Source organism: Heterocephalus glaber, unplaced genomic scaffold (genome assembly GCF_053883595.1).
Source record: "Heterocephalus glaber isolate CG9 unplaced genomic scaffold, H.glaber_assembly_v1.0 deba00001452, whole genome shotgun sequence".
Lineage (NCBI taxonomy): Eukaryota > Metazoa > Chordata > Mammalia > Rodentia > Bathyergidae > Heterocephalus > Heterocephalus glaber.
This window is the reverse complement of record NW_028258302.1, coordinates 13840283-13863892: the sequence shown is the minus strand read 5'-3', so window position 1 is coordinate 13863892 and position 23610 is coordinate 13840283. Positions and strand designations below refer to the sequence as shown.

The 23610-nt window shown below is 41.2% G+C and overlaps 1 protein-coding gene across 1 annotated transcript in view; it reads left to right on the top strand.

Moving 5' to 3' along the window:
- Ythdf2 (YTH N6-methyladenosine RNA binding protein F2) overlaps positions 1 to 16239 on the top strand; it is a 36922-nt gene extending 20683 nt beyond the window's left edge. Inside the window, exon 5 of the mRNA XM_004850777.4 lies at positions 12640 to 16239. Coding sequence (XP_004850834.2) covers positions 12640 to 12663 — 24 coding nt within the window. The 3' untranslated portion in view covers positions 12664 to 16239. The remainder of the gene's footprint in view (positions 1 to 12639) is intronic.
- The last annotated feature ends 7371 nt before the right edge of the window (positions 16240 to 23610 follow it).

The window sequence follows — 23610 nt, the reverse complement described above, 5'->3', positions numbered from 1 at the left end:
CCTTGAGCTCCACACTTGGTCTTAGCCAGAAGGCCGAGAAGTGATGGCCTTGAGCTCTAGGTGATCCTCCTGCCTCAGCTTCCCACGTGCTGGGATTATGGTATGAGCCACCTGGCCTGGAGCATCCATGGTTTTGACTACTGTGGATCAAAAATATTTAAGGACTGGGAGTATAGCTCACGGGTAGATTACTGCTAAGTTATACTCCAGCCTCATAGAACTTCTAGTGCTCACTCCCTCTTCAGTACTGGGGATTTAAACCAGGGCCTTCATACTGAGCCTTATCCCTAGCTACACCCATTGTTTTTTTGGTTTTTGAGATAGGATCTTGCTAAGTTGCCTGGGATGGGCTTGAATGTGTGATCCTCTTGCTTCAGCCTCCCAGAATGCTAGGATTACAGGCCTGTGCCACCATGCCTGGCTTTTAGTGTTTCAGTGTAAAAAACAAAACAACTTGCAGCTTGTGGAGTTTATTAATTGCAAAGTTTGCATTTGTCTTTGTAAAATAGCCAATTAAAAAAAGTGAAAAAGGTCACTCTAAACCACTATTATGATAAAACCACGTATTGTTTTGGCATTTTTCTTCCTCATCTTACATAGTTGTTTACACAGTTACAGTTATATCACTTATAATTTGTTTTTTGCTACATCCCAAGGCCTTTTTATTTTCTATTTGGGACAGAGTCGTGTAAGTTGATAAGTTGCCTAGGCTGGACTCAAACTTGGGATCCTCCTGCCCAGCTTCAAAGAGTGCTGGGATTACAGAACTACATTGTAATGGTCGGGGTTTTTTTGATATTGGGGATTGAATTTAGCACCTTACCACTGAACTACACATCCTTTTTCTTTTTTATTTTGAGGCAAAGTTTCACTAAATCGTCCAGGCTGGGCTTGAATTTGGAATTCTCCTGCCTCAGCCTCCCAGAGTGTTACCATGCCCAGTTGAATGAATATGTTGGCCTTTTTTCAACCCTTAATACTTCATGTATTCATATTTAGACATTTGTTGGACATGTATATAATAGACCTGTTTAATATGTCTGTAGTCTTTTGCAGTGATCTTGTAAAATAGTCCTGTTGTAGTAGGGAACTAAGATTTAAAAAGGAGTAACAGGGCCAGAGATTTTTAGCTCAGTGGTTCTGCCGCCTGCCTCCCAAGTGCAAGGTCCTGAGTTCGATCCCTGGTACCAAAAAAAAAAAAAAGGAGTAACTCTCTCAAGATCCCTAGCTAGGAAATAGTACTGGAATTTTTTTGGTCACAGTGTTTTTATTCTTATGCCATTGGACATTTTCACATCACTTAAAATGCTAATAGTGTTATTTATTGGTACTCTTGTGTTTGTTTAAGCATTCAGCTCTAACCTTTCATCATAAAAATCAAAACGCAGCAAATTGGATCTGCTCTATATACTCCCCATGACTATTTGCTGAAAGTTGTGGTTAATAACAGTCAGTATAAGAAAGAATGGGAATGGTTCTGGATGGAGAGTTTAGTCTGCTCTATTCTAACTTTACAAACAAACTTCAAGGGTACCTCAGTTTATTTGCAGAGCTGGAGTTGAGTCTAGGCAAGTTTATAGCTGATTCAGTCATTGATGGGAAAAGTTACTTAGGGTCAGAGTATAAATTCCAGGAAGTACTACTGATTTAAGACAACTTTTGGTTAACTAGAGAGTTTAAAGTATATGCAAAGGCCCTAGGTTCAAGATTCTCAGCATCCCCCCCGATATATTTAGTTGCTACCTTCAGAGTCTAAATTACAAATTTTATTTAGTAAACATCTTGGTTATTATTATTATTTTTTGTACTGGGGAGCGAACGTGGGTCCTTATGCTTGGGAGGCATGCAGTGGAACCGCTGAGCTAAATCTCCGGCCCCTATCTTGGTTATTTTTTACAGGATTAGAAATGATTGAAAGCTGGCCATAGTGGTTATGCTTGTAGTCCCAGCCACTGAGGAGGCTGAGTTAAGAAGATGTCTTGAACTCACTAAACATATTCCCGTTGGCTGTACGTGCGTGACTGTCACATTGGGTGGCTTTTTAATAATTTTATTAGTATGATGACCAATAAAAGTGATTAGATCCGTTTGTGCTCCATGGGACAGTCATGCATGTGCCACTGATGGTTTGCACTGCCCAGCAGTGAGACATATACGTTATAGCCCCTTGTGAACTTGTTAAACCCAGGAGTTGGGGGCCAACTTACATAACGTAGGATGACCTTGTCTGGATCTTTTTTTGTTGTTTGTTTTTTGAGACAGAGTCTCTAGTTCAGGCTGGCCTTGAACTCAATATGTATCCCACGCTGACCACAACTTGCAGTGATCCTCCTGCCTCAGACTCCCGAGTGCTGGAATTATAGACGAGTGCTGGGGTTATAGACGTGTACCACCATGCCCAACTCCTTGTCTGGATCTTGTTCTGTTGCCTTGGGCTCAAGCAGTTGGCCTGCTTTAGCCTCATGAGCAGCTGGATTAGAGGTGTGCACCACTGCCTGGCTCTGAGACCTTGTCTCTTTCAAAAAAGCACCCCTGGGGGGCCGATTGAAGAGTGGTTTTTTTGTACAAACCAAGTTATTACATTGTAATTCTTGTCCTTCCTTCCCTACTGAATGAACAAGACGAGGCTTCATAATCTGCATTTTAAAATTTGAGAATTAGACTATATCATTAGTGTCTTGTATACTGTGCCCCCCACCCCCATTTTCCCACCTCAGAATCCTATGTTTTAGGCAGGTTTGGTTTCTAGAATTTCTGTCCCATCTGGAGAAATACCTGGTTTCACATTGATTTCATCAAGTAAACTTTTCAGAATCTGGGTATCCTTTTTAAAAATATGTTAATTTTTTTTCTTTTTCAAATCTTTTTTTTTTTTTTTTTTTTTTGGTACCGGGGATCGAACTCAGGTCCTTGGGCTTGCGAGGCAGGCAGCAGAACCACTGAGCTAAATCTCTGGCTCTTCAAATCTTTTTATTAGTCCGTATTTGTTATATAGGTTAATGGCAGATTAATACATATTAGAGAACTGATTCAACTTTATTCCTTTGCCGTGAAGAGAGACTGTTCCATGTAACTCATCCTTTATGCCATTAGACTCGTTTCACTATTCTTATTCATAACATTGGATACTGTGATTAGTTGAGGATCATATATATATTTGTATGGGAAGGTATAAACATCAGATTTAAAAAGCAATAAAATTATATCCGGGCTGGGGATTTAGCTCAGTGGCACCACCCCTCCCTCACAAGCGCAAGGTCCTGAGTTCGATCCCTGGTACTGAGAAAAAAAAGAAAAAATTATATCCAGTAAATAGCTGGGTGTGGTTTAATGATGCCCTGCCTCAGATAGGTAGGTAAGTGATATAGTTCATTGTGAAGGCCTGAGTTCAGTCCCCAGTACCATCAGTAAATAAATATGAACATGCCTAATTGTGTTTTACAATCAGTCCACTTAAAAGTGAAGGAAGGGATGTGGGATGGAGGGAGGGAAGTAGGACGTTTGCAAAAACTTAAACTTCCGTGCCTGGAGAGATGTTTTTAAAGTGAATGTCTTCAGCTCTTCTCTCAGCAGCTGGGAAGAGGGGGCAACGGACTGAGGATAGAAGAAGTGGACGTAGTGAAAGAAGAGGGGCCTGCCATGCAGGATTGTCTTGAAATAGCTGATGAATACATCCTTGGTAAATAAGAAAATAAAACTGAAGCAGGTGGTTTTAAGAAGTAAAAGTTTGTACAGTCTCATCCTCTTAGCCAAAGGTCAAACTTTTGGATGTTCTCCAAAATGTAGCAGCAGTCTAGAGATATGGATAGAAGAGGGGGATAAGAGAGTGCAGCTCCACCTGTGGGGACTCAGTGGACAGAAGCACTGCTGTCTGTAGCTGCACTGCCTAGAGCCTATGAGATCACGCGGAAGGGAAGGAGGAACATTCAGAAACGTGTTCTAACTGCATTTGACTGGTGATTACACTTGTCACCGTACTCAACAAGATACAAAAATGTAATTTACAAAGAAAAATGTTGAAGAAATTTGCATACAGTAAAATGAGAAACTTTGGTTCATCAGAACATATCACACACTCTAGTAGAATGTATTTGTAGCAAACTTAACTGATAAAATATAAATTACCAAAAAATGCCAGCAACCAAATAGAAAAACAGACATGACACAGAAAAGGAATCCTATACAGTTAGTAAACACATTAGGATGGTCCATGTCAATATTTGGAAAATAAAAATTCAAACCCTCAAAAAAAAAGTAAAGGACGGGCTGGGGTATAGTTCAATGGTAATATACTTCCTAGCATGCATAATGCCCTGGATTTGATCCCAGCACTACAAAGACAGAAAAAGTGCAGGAAGAGGAATGGTAGGAAAAAGGACAAAGGATATTAACCTAAATAGAAAAAAACCAAGTACCTTTCAGGTTTCTGTGAAGGACTTCTCCTGTGGCCCCCTCTGACCCCAATCAGGTTTGCCTTCTGTATTTCAGTTTCCTGTGGTCAACTTGCTTTTTGGTACCGGGGTTCGAACTTGGGTCCTTTGCGCATGTGAGGCGGGTGGTAGAACCACTGAGCTAAATCCCCAGCTCCTGTTTTTGTTTTTTTTGAGACAGGGTCTCGCTATGTAGCTCAGGTTGGCCTTGAACTCACTGTGTAACTCAAGCTGGAGTCAAATTTGAGGCAGTCCAAGTGCTGGGGATTATAGGTGTACACCACCACTCCCAGCTCTGTGATCAGTTTATGGTGTATTTTATTTCTTCCACCTCCTTCTCCTCTTCCTCCTCTTCTGATTGTTGTATTATTATTATTATTATTAATACTACTACTTATTTGGTATTTTGAGACAGGGCCTTACTGTATAGTTCAATCTGGCCTCAAACTTGAGATCCTCCTGCCTTAATTTCTCCTGAGTGTGCGATAACAGAGCATCACCATCCCCAGCTATGCTTAATTTATTGTTGTTAATTTCTTATTGTGCCTCATTTATAATTAAACTTTTCATAGGTCTGTTTGTATAGGAAAACACATATATAGGCTTTGATACGATTTGTTTCAGACATCCATCCACTGTGGCTAGGAAGATAGCCACTGAGGATAAGAGAGTCTTTGAAGAGGTTCTGTATGTGCCAGTTTGAAGAAATATTGCCACCTTGTGGTTTTTTAGAGCATATCCTCTAGATGGAGACCAAGTTTTCTATTTTTTTTTTTTTTTTGGTACCAGGGATGGCACTTGGGTCCTTGTGTTTGCGCAGCAGGCGGCAAAACCACTGAGCTAACTCCCTGGCCTCAGAAAACCTTTTTTTTGGTACCAGGGATCAAACTCAGGACCTTGCGCTTGCAAGGCAAGCGACGGAACCACTGAGCTAAATCCCCAGCAAGTTTTCTATTCTTATAATCAGGTTTTTGTTTTGTTTGCAGTTCTGGGTATGAACCCAGGACATTGTACATGTTAGGCAAGTGCTGCACAACTGAGCCACTCTTCATTCCTACATTTATTTATTAAAAAAAAATTTTTTTTTGGCTTTTTGAGATAGGATCTCCCTATGTAACCCAGGCTGGTGTTAGACTCACTTGGTAGTCCAGACTGGCCTTGAATTTATTGCCTCAGCCTCCTAAGAGCTGGATTACAGGTGTGTACCACCACTCCTCGCTCATTAGTAGATTTAAAGCGAGGAGCTGCTGAGGTAGAATGAGTGTGTAGAAATATGGACATTACTTGTAGTTGATTAAACCATACGGCTGGGTGAGGTGGTACACATCTGCAATTGTGCCACTTGAGGTGCTGAGGCAGGAGGATCACCAAGAGTTTGAGGCCAGCCTGGGCTACATATACATAGCAAGACCCTGTCTCAAAAAACCAAAATCAAAACAAAAATTAGAATATTTAAGCCACAGACTAGAGGTTGAGGGTAGAGGTAGAAGGCTAGAAACATTTCTCTTGTTTATACTTTCTTAGTTAATTTAAGTTTAAGGATGGGAGTTTGCAGAGTTGGTCAAAGGACACATAATTACAGTTAAATAAGAGGAGTAAGATTAAGAGATCTCTTGTACCACATGATGACAATACAGGTCGTTGATACATTGTATGATATTTTTGAAAAATGCAAAGTAGATATTGCATTTGCATCATAAAAAATACCAGCCTTGACTGGTCCAAGGAGCTGGTATTCAGGGAAGGAAGTAGGCCACCAAGGAGTGGGGCCTGCCTCCCTGTACCTGCATACCTGTCCTCTGGAAGAATCAGTAGGACCAGAAAGCAGGGAGGGTGGAGACCACGTCTGTGCACACAGCATCTTGCCATCCATTGGTGTGAGCCTTTTTACACTGCTCCTGGTGCCACGCTTTTGTGTCATGCAGACAGATAGTCCCTTGGGCAATGTAGGTACTCACCAGTTCTTTATTTGCAGAGTGAAAATGTCAAATTATTTCAGTCAATTTACAGTCAATAAAGTATTTGTCTATTAGAAAATATTAACAGAAAAGCCAACCATGTGAGATAATGCATATTGGATTCCACAATGTATATGTACTTCATACACGTTGTATACACTAAATACATATAATTTGATCCATCAATTTAAAAAACTTAGTAATGGCTGGGGATTTAGCTCAGTGGTTCCGGCCCCTGCCTCGCAAGTGCAAGGTCCTGAGTTCAATCCCTGGTACCAAAAAAAACCCTTAGTAATGATTATTCTAGTAGGATTTTTTTTTTTTTTGTACTGGGGATTGATCTCAGGACCTTGTGCTTGGGAGGCAGGCGCAATGCCACTGAGCTAAATCCCAGCTACAGTAGGAATTTTGAGGTGGGATATATTCTTTTTTTTTTTTTTTTTTGGTACCAGGGATCGAACTTGGGACCTTTCACTTGTGCGGCAGGCGCCGGAACCACTGAGCTACATCCCCAGCCCCAAGGGATATATTCTTTGTTTGTTAGAGTTACAATATCCACAAGATCTAAGAGTACATCTAACCACACTTACGTAGGTAATTAATAGAGACATTACGGTGTTTGTATTTGAGCTTGAAGATTTTATATTTACCTCTTTGCACTTTTGGACAGCTAATCCATGGCAGTAGCTTAAGCTGGACCACCTGCTTCATTACTCCTCTAACTCAGATCTAAATGTGCCATTTATATTTCGCAAAAAATTATTACCACCAGTTGTCTTGCACATGGCTCTAGGAACATTAGGATAAAGTAGTGGTAGGTAGGTTCCACATGACATGTGGAAAAGCAACTTTTCATTATGCCATTTTCACTGTTCTGATGAGTCACTGTATCTTCATATATGACAGCCGGTATATATCTAGACAGTATATGCTAATGCTTGTGGCAATTCTGGCTGGTGTTTGTACTCTTCTTGCTCTTATTTGTTTATTGTATATTCTTTTTTTTGGTACTGGGGATCAAATGCGGGTCCTTGCGCTTGGGAGGCAGGCGGCGAAACCACTGAGCTAAATCCCCGGCCCCTATTACATATTCTTTATCTTCCTTTTCCTCCATGCTTCTTCTTTGTTAAATAATACTAGGGTAGGAGTGGTTGATTTGGATTGCCAATAAATCCCACAGATTTACACATAAAATCTTTTACTATAAATTGTCAAAGTACTTAGTGGAGTTGTTCCTAGTAGTAATGGGAAATAGTCACAAAAATGAAAGAAAACCTGATTTGCAAGAGGAGTCTTTCATAGAAACCTGAAAGGTTTTAATGTTAAGTAGTTTAAAATAATGATCCTTGTTTGCACCTTCTCAGTGTCATCCTTTTTCATTTTTCATTCTAAAAGATTTTGAAAGCAGCTGACTAGACTTTTTATTGTAAAATACTGTACTCTTGTATTTGATAATTTTTACTGTAGGTCTGAGGAAATCAACACATTTCAGCTTTAATTTGTAAACAATGTTTGGTACACTTTTTCTTTTGGTGCTGGGAATCAAACCCAGGGCCTTTTGGATGGTAGGCAAGTGCTATACAGCTCAGGCTGGCCCTGAATTCATAGCAATCCTCCTGCCTCAGCCTCCCAAGTGCTAGGATTACAGGTGTGCACCATCATGCTGGGGAAAAACGAAATTTTTAAAAAACAGAATTAAATGAAAACTCATTCCTTCCTTCCTCCCACTTTATCTTTATTTTGAGATATCTTTAAACTTGGAGAAATAATGCAAAAGAATCCTTTATATCTTCACCTAAATCATTGCTGTAACCTGCTTTTGGTGGTGCTGGCACATTAAGCATGTGCTCTACCATTGAGCTATATCCCCCTCTCAAGTGTAGCATTTTGCCACAATTGCCTTATCATTCCTTTTGGAAATGTGTGTAATAGTTTTTTCTCAAGCCACTTAACAGTTAAGGACCAGACATCATGCCTTTTGAACTTATGTAACCATAGTGCAGTGCTCAAAATCATAAAATTTAACACTGACATAGTACTGCTATTATCTAGATCTTAACAAGTTTCAGATTTTTCTAGTTTGTTTGTTTTTTTTGGAGGGGGCAGATATTCACATTTATGTTGCCTAGGCTGGCCTCAAACTCCTGGACTCAAGTGATCCTTCTGCTTCAGTTTTCCTAAGCAGCTGGGACTACAGGTGTTTTTGGTGCTGCCTGGCTCTCAGTTTTCTTTCTTTTTTTTTTTTTTTTTTTTCAGTTTTCTTAATATTCTTGGTAGCAATTTCTTTGTGGTCTAGGTTCCAGTTACAGATCATTTTATTTCTTGTCTCTTAAGTCTCAGTCTTTAATGATTTTATGTGCTTCTCTGGATCAGTTAAGAGGTACAAGGTGTCTTTTTATGCTGTCATTGGTAATGCTAACCTTGATCACTTGTGTGTAAGGTGTCATCCACCAGGCTGTCCAGTGTAAAGTTACTATTTTTTTCCTTTTAATAGATGGGAAAATAGTTGAGATTATGTAAACACCTTGTACCTCATCAGCATTTCACCCCCCTCCTTTGTTTTCCTTGGGTACCAGGGATCGATCTCAGGACCTTGCACTTGTAAGGCAGGTGGCGAAACCAGTGAGCTAAATCCCTGGCCCAGCATTTCACCCTTTTATTTTAACATGTATTGCTAAATCTCACCCAATTAAGATACTACTGTAGGGCCGGGGATTTAGCTCAGTGGTTCTGCCACCTGCCTTGCAAGCCCAAGGATCCAAGTTTGATCCCTGGTTCCCCCCCCCCAAAAAAAAAGATATCACTGTGATAGTTGGTTTACTTAATATTTATATTTTATTATGTTCAAGTTGACGATCTGGCCAGTGGAAAGACCACCAAGCAGAAGCCCAGTGATTCTTTGTTTTGTTTTGGAACCAGAAATCGAACTCAGGATCCTGCGCTTGTGAGGCAGGCGCTGGAACCACTGAGCTAAATCCCTGGCCCTAAGTCTGAATTTTTTAAGTGATGACTCGATTTTTTTTTTTTTTTTTTTTGTACCAGGGATTGAATTAAGGACCTTGCACTTGCAAGGCAGGTGGTGGAACCACTGAGCTCAATCCCTGGCCCTGAATTTTTAAAGTGAAAACAGTATTTAACACCATACTGGGGAACGAACCCAGGAACTTTGCATTAAGCTATATACATCTTCAGCCTTTTATTTTATTTTGAGATAGGGTCTAAGTTGCACAGGCTAGGCTCAAACTTGTGATCCTCCTGTCTCAGCCTCCCAGGGCCTTTGTATCCTCAGCCTTTGAGACAGGGTCCCCCTAAATCACTAATAAGTTGCCTAGGCTGGAGAACTATATTCTCCAGCTTCAATCTCTTAGGTTACAGGCATGTGCCTGTATGCCTGGTTTGGAGTGCTTTCTTAATGTTGATGAGGGTTCTAAAACAGCTAATGCTAAGTTTTTTGTTTGTTTTTATTTTTTTTAGACTGGGAGTATCTCACTATGTAGTTCAAGCTGGCCTCAAACTTGTGCTAATCCTCCTGCCTCAGCCTTCCAAGTGTGGAGATTATAGGCATGTGCCACCACACCTGGACCAATGCCAGTTATTTGTAAAATTTGCATCATTTAAAGATTTAAAGTAAGGCATTTGGACAGGCCTGGTGTTACAGGCTTGTAATAATCATAGCACTCTAGGAGACTGAAGTAGGAAAATCAAAGGTTTGAGTCTAACCTGGGCAATTTAGTGAGACCTTTTCTCAAAAATATTTTTAAAGGGCTGGGGATTTGCTCAGTGGTTCCGGCACCTGCCTTGCAAGCACAAGGTCCTGAGTTCGATCCCTGGTGGCCCCCCCCATAGATATATACATATTGGAGCCAGGGATTTAGCTGAGTGGTTCTGCCGCCTGCCTTGAAAGCGCAAGGTCCTGAGTTCAATCCCTGGTACCAGAAAAAAAAAAGTTTTTAAAAGGGGTGAGGGGTTAGGGATGTAGCTCAATGTGAAGGCCCTGCATTCAATCCCTACCACTGTCCCCCCCGCAAAAAAAACCACTTCTGGTATATGGGTTTATATTAAGGCCCTCCTTAAACTTGCCGTCTTTTTTTTTTTGGTACTGGGGATCAAACTTGGGACTTGGTGCTTGCACGGCAGGCGCCAGAACCACTGAGCTAAATCCTGGGCCCCTTACCCTCTTGTTATTGTGTAGTTGCGTGGTTAATTGGGTCACAACAGCTTTTTTTTTTTTTTTTTAAATACTTGAGGCAAAATTAGACATAGGTATTCATGGGACTTAGAATTTATTGCATGTTATAAGAAGGAACAATGGGGCCAATGGGGCCGGTTATTTAGCTCAGTGGTTCCACTGTCTGCCTCACAGGCACAAGGTCCCAAGTTCGATCCCCAGTACCCAAAAAAAAAAAAAAAAAAAAGAAGGAACAAACTTTGTGTTTAAAAAATAAGATGATGCTGCAGCGGGCTGTGGTGTTGTGCAGTGTGTACCTACAATCCCAGCTACTGGAAGCTGAGGCAGGGGATCACAGTTTTGAGGCTAGCTCAGTCAACTTAGACCCTTTCTCAAAATAAGGGCTATGTAGCTGAGTAGTAGAACACTCACCTAACATGTGCAAGGCCCTGGGTTCATTCCCTAGCACCACCAAAAAGAAAAGATTAGATGAAGCAGTAAGTATAATTTCACTGTGCCAACATGAATTTTTCTGTTTTAAATGCCTGTTAGTAAGTATGCTGATGATTTATATTTTTCTTAGGATCTGGTACAGCAGTGATGTAGAGTTAAATTAGGTTTTCTAATTTAGGATTATAATTTGGGGCAAATAAATTTTATCTGTATTTCTGGAGTTATATTAATTTAAGAGATAATAGGAGTTATAGGTAGTGGTGCTTGCCTATAATCCCAGGAGTCTGGGAAGCTGAACCAGGAAGATTGTAAATTCAAAAGTAGTTTGAGACTAACTGAAAATTTTATTTTTTATTTGCTAGGAGGTTTTTGTTTTTGTGTTATCAAGGATTGAACACAGGGTCTCATGCATGCTAGGCAAGTGCTTTATCTCTTCTAGAGGTTTTGATCTAGTTGGGACTGTGTTTACCTGAAACAAGACAGAGTGCAGTTTATTTTTCAGTTGTGGATGTGGATTTAGCAGAAAGACATGGAAAGCTGCAGTAGCTAAGGAAATCTCAGAGGACAAGAGGTTTGAGCTGTAATTTGAAGGACATATGGAGAAAAAGCCAGATATTCTTGGCTTAAATAAAATCAGGAATGAGATCAGTTAATTAACTAGAGACAAGCTCTCACTGTGTAGTTCAGGCTGGCCTTGAACTCACTATGTAGCTGAGGCTGGCCTCAAAGTGATCCTCCTGCCTCAGCTTCCAAGTGCTGGGATTATAGGTGTGTGCCACCATGCCTGGCTCTCAGCTCATTAATTTTCCACACCTCTGTGAAGTACTTACATTTATTTTTTTAAATTTTCTTTAATTTTTTTGGTACTGGGGATCGAACTCGGGACCTTGCACTTTTGAGGGAGGCAGATATTCAAGGCCTTGGATTGGTATGGGATTTGAATGTTGGTTGGTCTGATTCTGCTATTCTTGGATTTTGTACTACGTACATTGGTTGCCCCATTTTCAGACCATTGATAAATGTTTGAAGTTACTTCCACTAAGCTAAGTGGCATGTGTGCTACAGTAGGCTGTTTGTATCATTGAAAGCTCTAAAAAGTTTGCCATCACTGTACTAGGCCATATTTTAGGCTGTTAGCCTAAGCTCTAAAGCAACTTTAATAGAAAATTTAATCTGTTTAGTAATGTAATGAATTTTATTTTTTATTTATTTGTTTGCTTTTTGAGACAGGGTCTTACTATGACATTCAGATTGACCTTGAACTCACTATGTAGCCCAGGCTGTCCTTGAATTTAACAGTGGCACACTCCAGAGTGCTGGGATTACAGGCTTGTGCCACCATTTGTGGCTTTGTAATGAATTTTGAAGTAAAAAAATTTTTGTACTGATTGGGATGTGTGAGTGTTACTACTTACACAATCTAAATAGCCATTTTATTTGTGGAAATTTTTTTTTTTGGTACTGGAGGTTGAACTCAGGACCTTGCATGGCACCATTGAGCTAAATCCCCGGCCCTTGTGGAAATATTTTATCTAGCACAAATAACTAAGTTTTTATTGTCATGTGAAGTTTTAATTCTTAAGCATGCTCAGATAAATTTTAACCATTTAAACTTTTTTCTTTCCTTTAGGAGCGTCAAGGTCGTGGGAAGTAAAATGCAGTTCTGCACAGACTGCAGCAACGGTTGCATCTGCAAATCCTAAGAGGAAAAAATGACCTTCAAGAGAATTAGGACTTTTTTCTTAATTTCATTGACTTCAGAGACGATTGCAGACTTGCAGTTTAAGTATTGGAATTTCACAAAAGACATAGGACCTAACTGGAAAATGAAGAAAAAAAAAAAAAAAAGAAAAAGAAAAGGAAAAAACTAAACAAAAATCCCTCTAGGTAGTTTAGGTGAAAAGTGTCCCTTTTATTTTGGCTTTGGTTGTGATTTCAGAGCATAATGCTTTTTTTGTCTTTTTACTATGTTTTTCGGATTTTTAAGTCCGTAAGTGCATACAGTTTTCTCTAATTTTTAAACCCTTTCCTCCCATTTTGACATTTGCACTTGGAGAACACGAGTTGCGAAGGTTTTGGGTGTCCACCCCAGAAAGTGGGAATTTGATTTTTCCCTTCCGAACTGGAAGAACATTTTTATGAAGAAATTTTGTCTAGGAAAATTTAACAGTGTTACCCAAGGTTGTGTCTTTAAGGGTGGTTCATTTTCTCTGACCCTTTGTTACTCAAAGTAAAGTACTAGGAGTCCTAAGAAATGTTCTGTTCTTGTACATTATACTGATTAAGTCAAGATTAATTTGATTTCAAAGCTAAGAACAGTGGTAAAAACTCGTTTTCAGAAATGCATTTTGGAAGAGAAAAATACTGTAAAATGTGTAGTGAATGTTTCTTCAGTTTCTTGTTCAGCCAATGAGGAAAGGGCATCGCCTTTCTTTTTACCATTAATCACTTCTCAATAAACGTGAGATCCTGTTGAGCATCACTTCTAGTACCACTTAGTGTTATTTGACTCTGCTATATTTTGTGAAAGATTTTTGGATATAAGGAATTCCAAGAGGTGAGGTAGCAACTAATTTTTAAAAGTTTATATTGAGAAGAAATAATTCAGACTTGCTTTTGTATCAGGGCTGGATAGCCATGGCCTATAAAGGAAAGTGGGCCAATATTCATAGTGTTTTTTTTCTGGATACCACCCAGAGAAGATAAAGCCACTGCTAAATCGTTCAGTATGAACAGATATTTGTGTTTTTAGGTGCCAAGCACTGTGCTAACTCCATAGAAATCTGGCCATCTGTCTTTAAAGGAGGCAGCACACAGGATTTGTTTAATCAGAATATGATATATTTAGACAGTGTTCCACACAGATGCAGGTCCCAAAAGAAATTCCAGCGAGCATGTGTTGATGAATCTTAAAAGTACAGGGGCATTTGATTCATTTTTGTTTATTCACCAAGGCTTGAAGGGCTTCTCTGCCTTAAAAGAGTTTTAGCTCTTAAGATATCTCAGTTTTGGAGAGCTAAATATAGAAAATATCTATACTACAAAGGTTCTGAAAATGTGTTTTAATACTGTTAGACAGTTATGCCCTAAAATGACTTACTCATCCTACACGTAGCCCAGGCTGCTAAGTAAAGGATGCTGATAAATAATTTCCAGTCAGCATTATAGTAAACACTGTTCAGTCATCATTTGCGTATCAGAGGCACAGTACAGTACTCCTGGACATTCCTGTCTGCCAAGGTTTTAAAATACATTTCCCCAAATTGGGAGTTCTTTTGTGTTTTCATTCATTTGAATATGTCAGATTTCTTAGGAAGAAATACAGCATTCAGTATTTTCACTTTTAGTCCTAACTTCTGTGATTTCTACAGGACTCCCTTGGGCTTGTTGAGTATTTTGCCTTCAAAAGGGAAAATATCCAGAGAAAAGCAAATTCAAAAGTAATTTTACCTAGGATTTCCCATGTTGAATTCATGTTGGCTAAGAGATTATTCAAGAATATTTTGCAATTTTAAATGGTAGCACCTTCCTTGGTAGTTTGACAATGCTTCCCATTCTTTTCTTATCACATGCGGAAAATACTGTTAATTTGGAAATAGATTGGATGGAACTGGATCTCCTGACAAGTTTGCTCATTTAACCAGCCCTGACTGTCGAAGGGTTCAGGATCTTGGACTTGTGTATTAAAACAGAAAAACCTCCATTGTCTCTTTTGTATACAGTATTTAAAAAACTAGACTGTTAAAGAGGTAGTTCTAAAACTTTGTTTAGTGAAGACCCCAGAATGCAACTATACTAGGTCTGTTATTTACTAAAGACAACTTTGCCACTGGGAATTTTTAACGTTTGACTATTTCTCAAGACTTCTGTTATCTGTGAATGTAATAACTGGCTAGCTATATTTACTTTTTTCCTTTGTTGAAGATGAGGGGGAATTGAACAATCTTGGCACATATTATTAGTGATGGAATTCAGATAATTTAAAACCTTTTAAATATGAACAAAATGAGTAGTACATGCCTGTGGTCCTAGCACTTTAGAGACTGAGTGGGGAGGATCGCTGGGAGTTTGAGGCCAGCCTGGACTCTGCATAGTTCAAGGCCAGTTTGAGCTCTATAGTGAGACCTTGTCTCAAAAAAAAAACAATGTAAGGGCCAGGGATTTAGCTCAGTGGTTTCACCGCCTGCTTCAAAAGTGCAAGGACCTGAGTTCAATCTCCACCCCCCTCAAAAAAAAAAACAACAACAAAAAACGTAAATCTCACATTTGGTCAACTTTAGCTACATTTGTTTGGCTGTCTTTTCAACATGTTGCACTTTTTACTTTATTTTTTGTTTTTTTGAGACAGGGTCTTATACTGTAGATCAGGCTTGGCTTGAACCCACAGCAATCTTCCTTCCTCAGCCTCTGGAGTGCTGGGATTACAGGGGTGCCCAGTTTTCATGTTCTGCTTTTTAACATTTACTTTGAAATAATTGCAGACTTTTGCAAAAATAATAATGGCGAATCATACCCTCACCTTCCTCCAAATTTTTTTTTTTTTGGCACTGGGGATCGAACTTGGGACCTTGCACGTGCCAGGTAGGCGGTGGAACCACTGAGCTAAATCCCTGGCCCTCCAAATGTTTTTTTAAAAAATTGGTATATTTTTTATTTTATTTTTTGATTTTTTTGAGACAGGGTCTCACTTTGTAGTTCAGGCTGGCCTCGAGCTCACTGTAGCCCAGGCTGTCCTCAAACTCATGGTGATCCTCCTGTCTCAGCCTCCCGAGTGCTGGGGTTACAGGTGTGCACCCATGGCCGGCCCTTCCTTCACATGTTAACATTCGTATAACCGTAGTAAAATGATCAAAACCAGTAGATATTGACACAGTACTATTAACTAATCTATAAACATTTGATTTTTACCAGCTGTCACACTAAGGTCTTTTTCTGGTTCAGTGTCCATCCAGGTTCCCACATTGCATTTAGTTGTCTTTAGACTCCTTTAGCCCATGACAATTTTTCAGTCTTCATCTGACACTTGAGATTATTAGCCAGTTATTTTGTAGGATGGCCTTTGAATTGTATTTATCTGATCTTCTCAATATTAGATTGAGTGTTCTTCGACAAGAGTGTCACGAAAGTACTGTGTCCTTTTCAGTACATTATATTGGATTACTTGATGGTCATATGACTTGTTATTGATGTTAACTTTGATCACTTGGTTAAAGTAATGTCTGCCAGATTTCTCCACTGTAAAAGTATTAATTTTCCCTTTGTAATTAATAAGTAACTTGGTATACTTTGAAACTAATCATTCTTTGACCTAATTTTGGCATCTTTGGATTGCTTTTGCCTGCAACAAATATTACTGTGGTATTTGCCAAGTGTTTAATCTATTTCTCTTCTACATATACTAATTAGAGCTCTACTGTAAGGAAGATGTATCACTCTCCCCATTTAATTAATTATATTAGTGTGGACCCATGTCAATGCTATCCATTTATTTTGTTGGTTAGACTGTCCCGGCTTCAGCCATTGGGAGCACCTTCAAGGTTTTTTTTGTTTTTTGGGGGCAGTGCTGGGGATCCAGTTCAGCCTGGTGCTTGACATTTTGTATTTTTGTAATACTTCAAAATGTCCCAGGCTAGGGCCAGGGATTTAAGCTCAGTGGTGCCTCACCTGCCTCACAAACGCAACATCCTGAGTTCAATCCCTGGTACCAAAAAAAAACCCACCAGAATGTCCCAGGCTAGTGTATTTTCCCTGCCTCAGCTCCATTTTCCCAAGGAACTCTAGTTCCTTTTATTGGAGAATATTTAGAAACCATTTATTGATAGCATTTTAAAAATTGCAATGGCATATTAGGCTGTGCTTTAAAAATTACTAGTAGTGTAAGAGAATTAACGTAGTCTAATCTGAGCACTTAACCATTTTATTTCTTCCCTTCCATAACGATATATATGAATGGCTCTTCTGGAGTTACAGAGAACACTTCTACTTGGCCTAGTACTTCACCTAGGTTGGAGCTCAATGAACATGGGTGTATAATAATCTCTACCTTTAACCCAGTAATTATAGTCCCTGAACATTGGAAGTCCTGATTCCCACAGTCCAGACTCTTAGAGGTGTAGGTCTTTTCCCGTGAGACTGTAAATGGTCATGTACCTGATCAGTCCATTTACAGTCAATTTTTTTCCTCACTGGGAAGCAATGCCACATTGCTACGATTGTCGTTTGTCACTGATGGATGGGTTCTGAGTAGCCTTTCTTGGGAACTGTAGCACCCATTACAGCTGTGGGTTTGCATGTGGAAGCCAACTGCTGCAGGTTCAGCATCCGAAGCGAGGCTAAGGGAACTGGAGAAGCTCCCTCTGCCCTTCTGGGCCAGTGGTTTGGGTGTCAGGGGCCCAGACTCCCCCTCAGATTGCGGCAGTGCAGATCAGTTCTCTCTTCGCTCTGCCTGCAGCCCAGCTGGCCCTTTGCAGACAGGAGGACAAACTGTGTCCCTCCTTTTCTTGGTTCTCTTTGTGCTCCCCCAACCCTGCCGCAGCCTCTCAGTTCTTATACACTCCCTGCCTGTGCAAAAAGCCTTTCCCACCAAACCCTCACTTTTCCAGGTGAGGTTTGTCATATGAGAGACTGGGAAATGGGTTTTGGGCCACCTTGTTAGTGGGGCAAAGATGACATTCATACTGTGCATGTTTATTGCTTTCTTCAGCCTCTTCAGTAATGTTCAAAAGTGGGGCAGGCTATGGGCCGGGGATTTAGCTCAGTGGTGCCACCGCCTGCCTCGCAAGCGCAAGGTCCTGAGTTCAGTCCCTGGTACTAAAAAAAAAAAGTGGGGCCGGCTGAGGGTTGGAAAGCTGTTAGTCCCACCTGCTGTCCGTAGGGGCTGTTCATAAACACAGAAAGGAAAGAGTTGCATTGCCCTTCAAGGGGCAGCACCCTGACAAAACTCCCAGTTTTGCTGCTTGGTCCAGTTATTCATGTCCATCTGTTTAATCATTCAGCCTGTATTCTGTGAGCTGTCATGCTATTGTTGGGCATTGGGGGAAGAAATAAAAAGATTTTTTTGCAGAATTCAATTTAAAGAATACCCTCTAATGGAGATTGGTATTGTGGGAGGTAAGAGGAGTGCTATAAGAACAGAACCGGGCATAGACCCAGAAAATTGTCCTTTATTAGATTTTTCTTCATGGCTTTTCTTAAGCCTTTGATCCTTCACACTGCAGCTCTCTCCTGGGTGTCCTCCCCTGTAAGAAGTTGTCATGCTGGGCTGGTCTGCATATATTTCCTCACTGGACAAAGGAAATGGCCTCTGCAACCACTTGATTGTGTGCTCTTTACAGGGATTTAAATTTAACAGTAGTGCTTTTCTAACAAAAAGCACCCAGGTGGCACACACCTGCAATTCTGGCACTGAGGAGACTGAGGCAGGAGTTTGAGGGCAGCTTGGGCTACCTAGTGTGTTCAAGGCCAGCCTGAACATAGTGAGATCTCGATTAAAAAAATAATACAATTACATAGTGTAAAAAGTGTCTACAATTTGGTACTTATTAAGTTTTAATTTTATTTACATGAGTTTGTTATCCTTTTAAAAACTGCTATATGACATACGAGATTGGCACATACATAAACACGTAGTTTTAAGTTACTCTACAGAAACGAGATAATATCTTCTGGGTTCCATTGCACCTCCAACCCCCTTCAGTCATGATTCCCTGAGTTTCCAGTTCTGCTTCACTAAAGAAGGTCCCAGTGTTTTCATGATAACCTAATACAGAGACTCCTGGAGTGAGTGGAGCTCCAGGGGCCTGGGACTCAGTCACCAAGAACAGCTCGGGAGAATCCTATCCCTATTTTGCTCTTGAGCCTTGAAAGCAAACTTCTCCAGATTTCTGTTTCCCTAAAGCCTCTCAGTCTGAACTTAGGGACACTTAATTTTTCTTTCTTTTGCAGTGCTGGGGATCAAACATAGGGCCTCAGACATGAAAGGCAAGTAAGTACTCTACAGCTGCAGCCCCAGCCTGAGGCACTGAAGTTTTTCCTTGAATGTCATTCCAGATCAAGGCATTTTGATGGAAAAGGATGGAGCAAGTCCTAGCTCCATCAAAAAGTCAGCTGACCAGGACCAGTGAGTGTGGGAGAGGGCTGTTTCCACCAGGCACAGTTTTAGGGATAGTCTACAAGCAGGAAACTAAAAGCCTCTGTGTTCAGTGGGACTCTAATTCTGATGGAGAGACAAAACATTTGTCAGGTGGTGCGTGATATAGAGAAAAGTAACATAAGTAGAGATGAAAAAGAGAGGCTGGACAGGAGATGCATCCTACCAGAGCCCAGATCATGAGGTGAAGGCAGTTGGCCAAGATGGTGAGAAGAAAGCACTCAGTTTTGAGAAAAGTATTTCCTTTCCCTCTCATGCCTCCTGTCTCTCCTTACTTAGTTTAAATCCCAGGGCTCATCACCCCATCTCCTACTTTGTATTCAGCCTCAGCTCCCTGGGTCCTTTGTCTTACTGTGTTGAATTTAATTGACAGGTCTTAATCCTACTTTCATCTTACTCTCCACCCACCTGCAGCTGTGCAGCTTACAGTGACTAGAGAAAGCCATTCAACCAGTGCCTCTTTCTATAATTTCGCGGTGTGTGTGTGTGTGTGCGCGCGCTGGGGATTAAACCCAGGGCCTTGTGTATACTAAACACACACTTTCCACTGAAATACATTCCTAGCCCCCACTGTCTCATTTTAAGCTCAGAATTACAGAAGGAAAATTCTTTCCCATTTACTCAATCTCTCAATGTTAAGATAACTTTCATTATATTCTCCCTTTCTTCAAACTTCCAACACCTCCCATCTCTGCTTTCAGTTAATGACTTCCTAGTTGGCTATGGAAAATTGAACCAGACTCTTCAGGGCATCTATTCCCTTTGTACGTTATCACCTGTTATAGATCGGTATTTGTCTTTATTTTTTATTTTTTTTGTTTGTTTTGTTTTGGGTACTGGGGATCAAACTTGGGTCCTTGCACCTGTGCATCAGGTGGCAATGTTTTTATTTTTTAAATTTAAAAAATTTTATTTTATCCCATTCCCTCCCTCAAGCACCCTTAAATTGATAGTGCTTTCCTTTTTTTTTGGTACCGGGGATCGAACTCTGGTCCTTGTGCTTGCACAGCAGGTGGCAAAACCACCAAGCTAAATCCCCAGTCCCTAGATTGGTATTTCTTAACTCCTGGCGGCAGTGTCAGTACACCAGGGAACTTGTCCAACATGATGACTTTGGACCCCAATCCAGACCTAGAGAATCAGAAATTCTGTGGGTGTGGCCAGCAGTCTGTGCTTTTGATTCTCCCTAATGTGTGAGAACCAGTGACCTCAGACTATGCTCATTTCTATTCAGAGCAAACCCCTCCGCTTCAGTTCTTCCTCTCAGCCACACTGCAGTTTACCCATATTGGACCATCATGGCATACAAACCTGTTGTTTCTCCCATTTCTTTCACCAGTTACCGCCCCTTTCTCTCCCTCCCTCCCTGCCTCCTTCCTTCCTTCCTTCCTTCCTTCCTGAGACAAAATCTCACTGTATTGTCCAGGCTGGTTCCATATTCCTGGGCTCAAGAGATCCTTTTGCTTCAGCCTCCTAAATTGTTGGGAGAGCAGGTGAGCACCACCACACCAGTCTTACCCATTTATTTATTCTTGGCAGCAAAATCCTCAAGAGAAGTTGCTATTCGCTGACTCCATTTCTCTCCTGTTTTCTCTTTCTCCAATCAGATTTTCATCTCATTCCACTGGGCCTGCTTTTGTCAAGGTCACGAGTGACTCAGTGTCCCCGTCCTCATCCTCTCTGACCTGGGCACGAGCAGCACATTGCATTGTTGATGCTGCCCTCCCTGACACTCTTTCTTCACTTACATCTAGGCAAACCTTGATTTTCCTCTTTCACTGGTTGTCCCCATTCGTTCCTCCTTTTTTTGGTCCTCTGGGTGTCAGAATGCCCAGGGCTCAGTCTTTGGCCTTCTCTCTGCCCCCTTCCCACTCCATCCAGTCTGGCTTTCCACACCACACCATGGTCACCAGCCGCTCACATGAGGGCAACCCAGAGCTGCCTCCGGAGCTGTGCCGTTGGTACTGCAGCTCATTGTCTGCACTGGGCATCCCACCAGCGCCCAGCCCAATCTTCCAAACCCAGAGAACCCCTCACTCGCCTGGTCCTTCTCATTAGTAACAAACATCCTTTCTTTCTTCAGACTGAATCCCATGACTGAAGCCTTTAGGGCCCTCAAAGCCTAAAGCCATTAACTCTCCACTGCTGCTCCTGGCCCACTCCCCTCAGCCTCCTCTCCACCCCTCAGACAGCTTCTGCCAGAGACCTGCTCCCTGCTCTCTGGCAGTCTCCCCTGGAACTAACTTCCCTTGGATGTCTCCGAGGCCCACTCTCTCCTTGCTGCCTTTAGGTTTTTGGCAGAGTTGTCATCTTGTCAGAGGTCTCTCCTGACTTTGCTGTCAACATCCCAGCTCCTGCTTGGCCTGTCCCCTTGCTGCTGGCTGAGTGGGTAGAGAGGAACCTGAGTGTCCGCCCACCCCACATCTGTCTTAGTCTGAGGAGCCTGGGGTGCCAAAAAAAACCCAACAAAAAGCTCTGGAACAATTTTTACAAATTGAAGCTATTAGTAATTACTAGTTAGCAGAATTTCAAAGATACAGTTTTTAAGTCTCACATCCCAATTCCTGCTTTACTAGAGTGAGCAGCAGTGATATGGGAGCCAGGAACCTTGGGTTCTAGGCCTGGATCCGCCACTGCTAAGCTCTGTGACCCATGACAGACAGCTTGGGAAAGGAGCCATCCTCTGAAACGGCCCCTAAGGCTTACCTGCAGTCCCAGCAGTGCCACAGCCCCCTTCTGAGCTAAATCCAGCACCACCAGTGTCTCCCTGTGCTTTCGGCACCTGCATGGGCCTCCTTACTGGTCTCTTTCTTCTTATCTGCTTTCCATGTAGCTGTCTCTGTTAAATTTTGTTTTGGGTTCTTCAAACAAGATCTCATTGTTTAGTCCAGGCTGACCTAGAACTTGCGATCTTTCTGCCTCAGCCTACTGAGGGTGTGCACCACCATGGCCTGCTACTTTTTTTTCTCCAATGAAATTATTTTCATATATAAGTCAGTATATACACTTTTTCTTCCTTTTTTCTTTTCTGTTGCATTTTCTGGGGTTTGAACTCATGGCCTTGTACATGCTAGGCAAGTGCTCTATCACTGAGCTACACCTCCAGCCTCCCTTTCCCTCTTGAACCCTCCAGAGGCTTCCTGTCATACCTGGGATTACCCAGATGCTCCTTGGCCCACCAGTACCCTGCCACCTGGCCCCAGGACCCCTGAGTCCATCCAGGATGCTCATTCCTGCCATGGCCATCCTTTCTTCGCTCAGAAATTCTTCATTTTCCTCCTGTCTTTTAGGACTCAGCTTTAATATAATTTCCTGTGAACATCCTCTTATCTAAAGCCAGAACCCACTTGTTATTTTAAAATTCAGCTGCTAGGCTGGGGATTTAGTTCAGTGGTTTTGCTGCCTGCTGCGCAAGCACAAGGACCTGAATTCAATCCCCAGTACCAAAAAATAAAAATAATAAATAAAAATAATAAAATTCAGCTGCTGGGCTGGGAATGTAGTTCAATGGTAGCACACTTGCCTAGTAGGCACAAGGCCCTGGACTCAATCCTCAGGACTACAAATATGTTTAAAAAATAAAATTCATCTCCTGACTTATTTTCTCTGTGTGTCATAACATTTATTACAATATAACATTATTTGAAACCATGTAATTTCCACAGAATGGAAAACTATAGATCTGTAAAAAAGATAAAACCTAGGGCTGGGGATTTAGCTCAGTGGCTTTGCCACCTGCTGCGCAAGCGCAAGGACCCGAGTTTGAGCCCTGGTACAAAAAAAAAAAAAAAAGATAAAACCCATGTATTGGTATAGAACATTTTTGGGCGGGGGTTTTAGCTCAGTGGTTTCGCCGCCTGCTGCATAAGCACAAGGACCCAAGTTCAATCCCCGGTACCAAAAAAAAAAAAAAAAAATTTTAGGTATAGAACATTTTAAAGATATATTGTGGGAAAAAAACCCCAAGGTACTGCACAGTGGACAGAATACCACCATCTGTATAATAGGGGATATACTGGCTTGTATACCCACATGGATCACTGCATAAGGAACAGAGGCTACTGACAACACTGCTTGCCTCTGCAGAGGGACTAGGTGGCTCGAGATAAGAGTAAGGGGCTTTTCACTGTGCACTCTTGCATTTTGAATCATAATACATCACCTATCAAAAATAAATATTTAAAAAGCTCTATATTTGTTTCATTTCCTATCTCCTGAAAGAGAAGTATAGGTTCATAAGAACATGTACCATGTCCTTTGTTCACTTTTTTTTTTGGTACTGGGGATTGAACTCAGCACCTTGGATTTTCGAGGCAGGTGGCGGGACCACTGTGCTAAATCCCCAGCCCTTTGTTCACTTTTATGTCTTCAAAATTTAACACAATACCTGGCATCTCATTAGTGCTCAGCAAGTATTTACTTAATGAATGAAGGTCTCTTCCAGCTCTAACA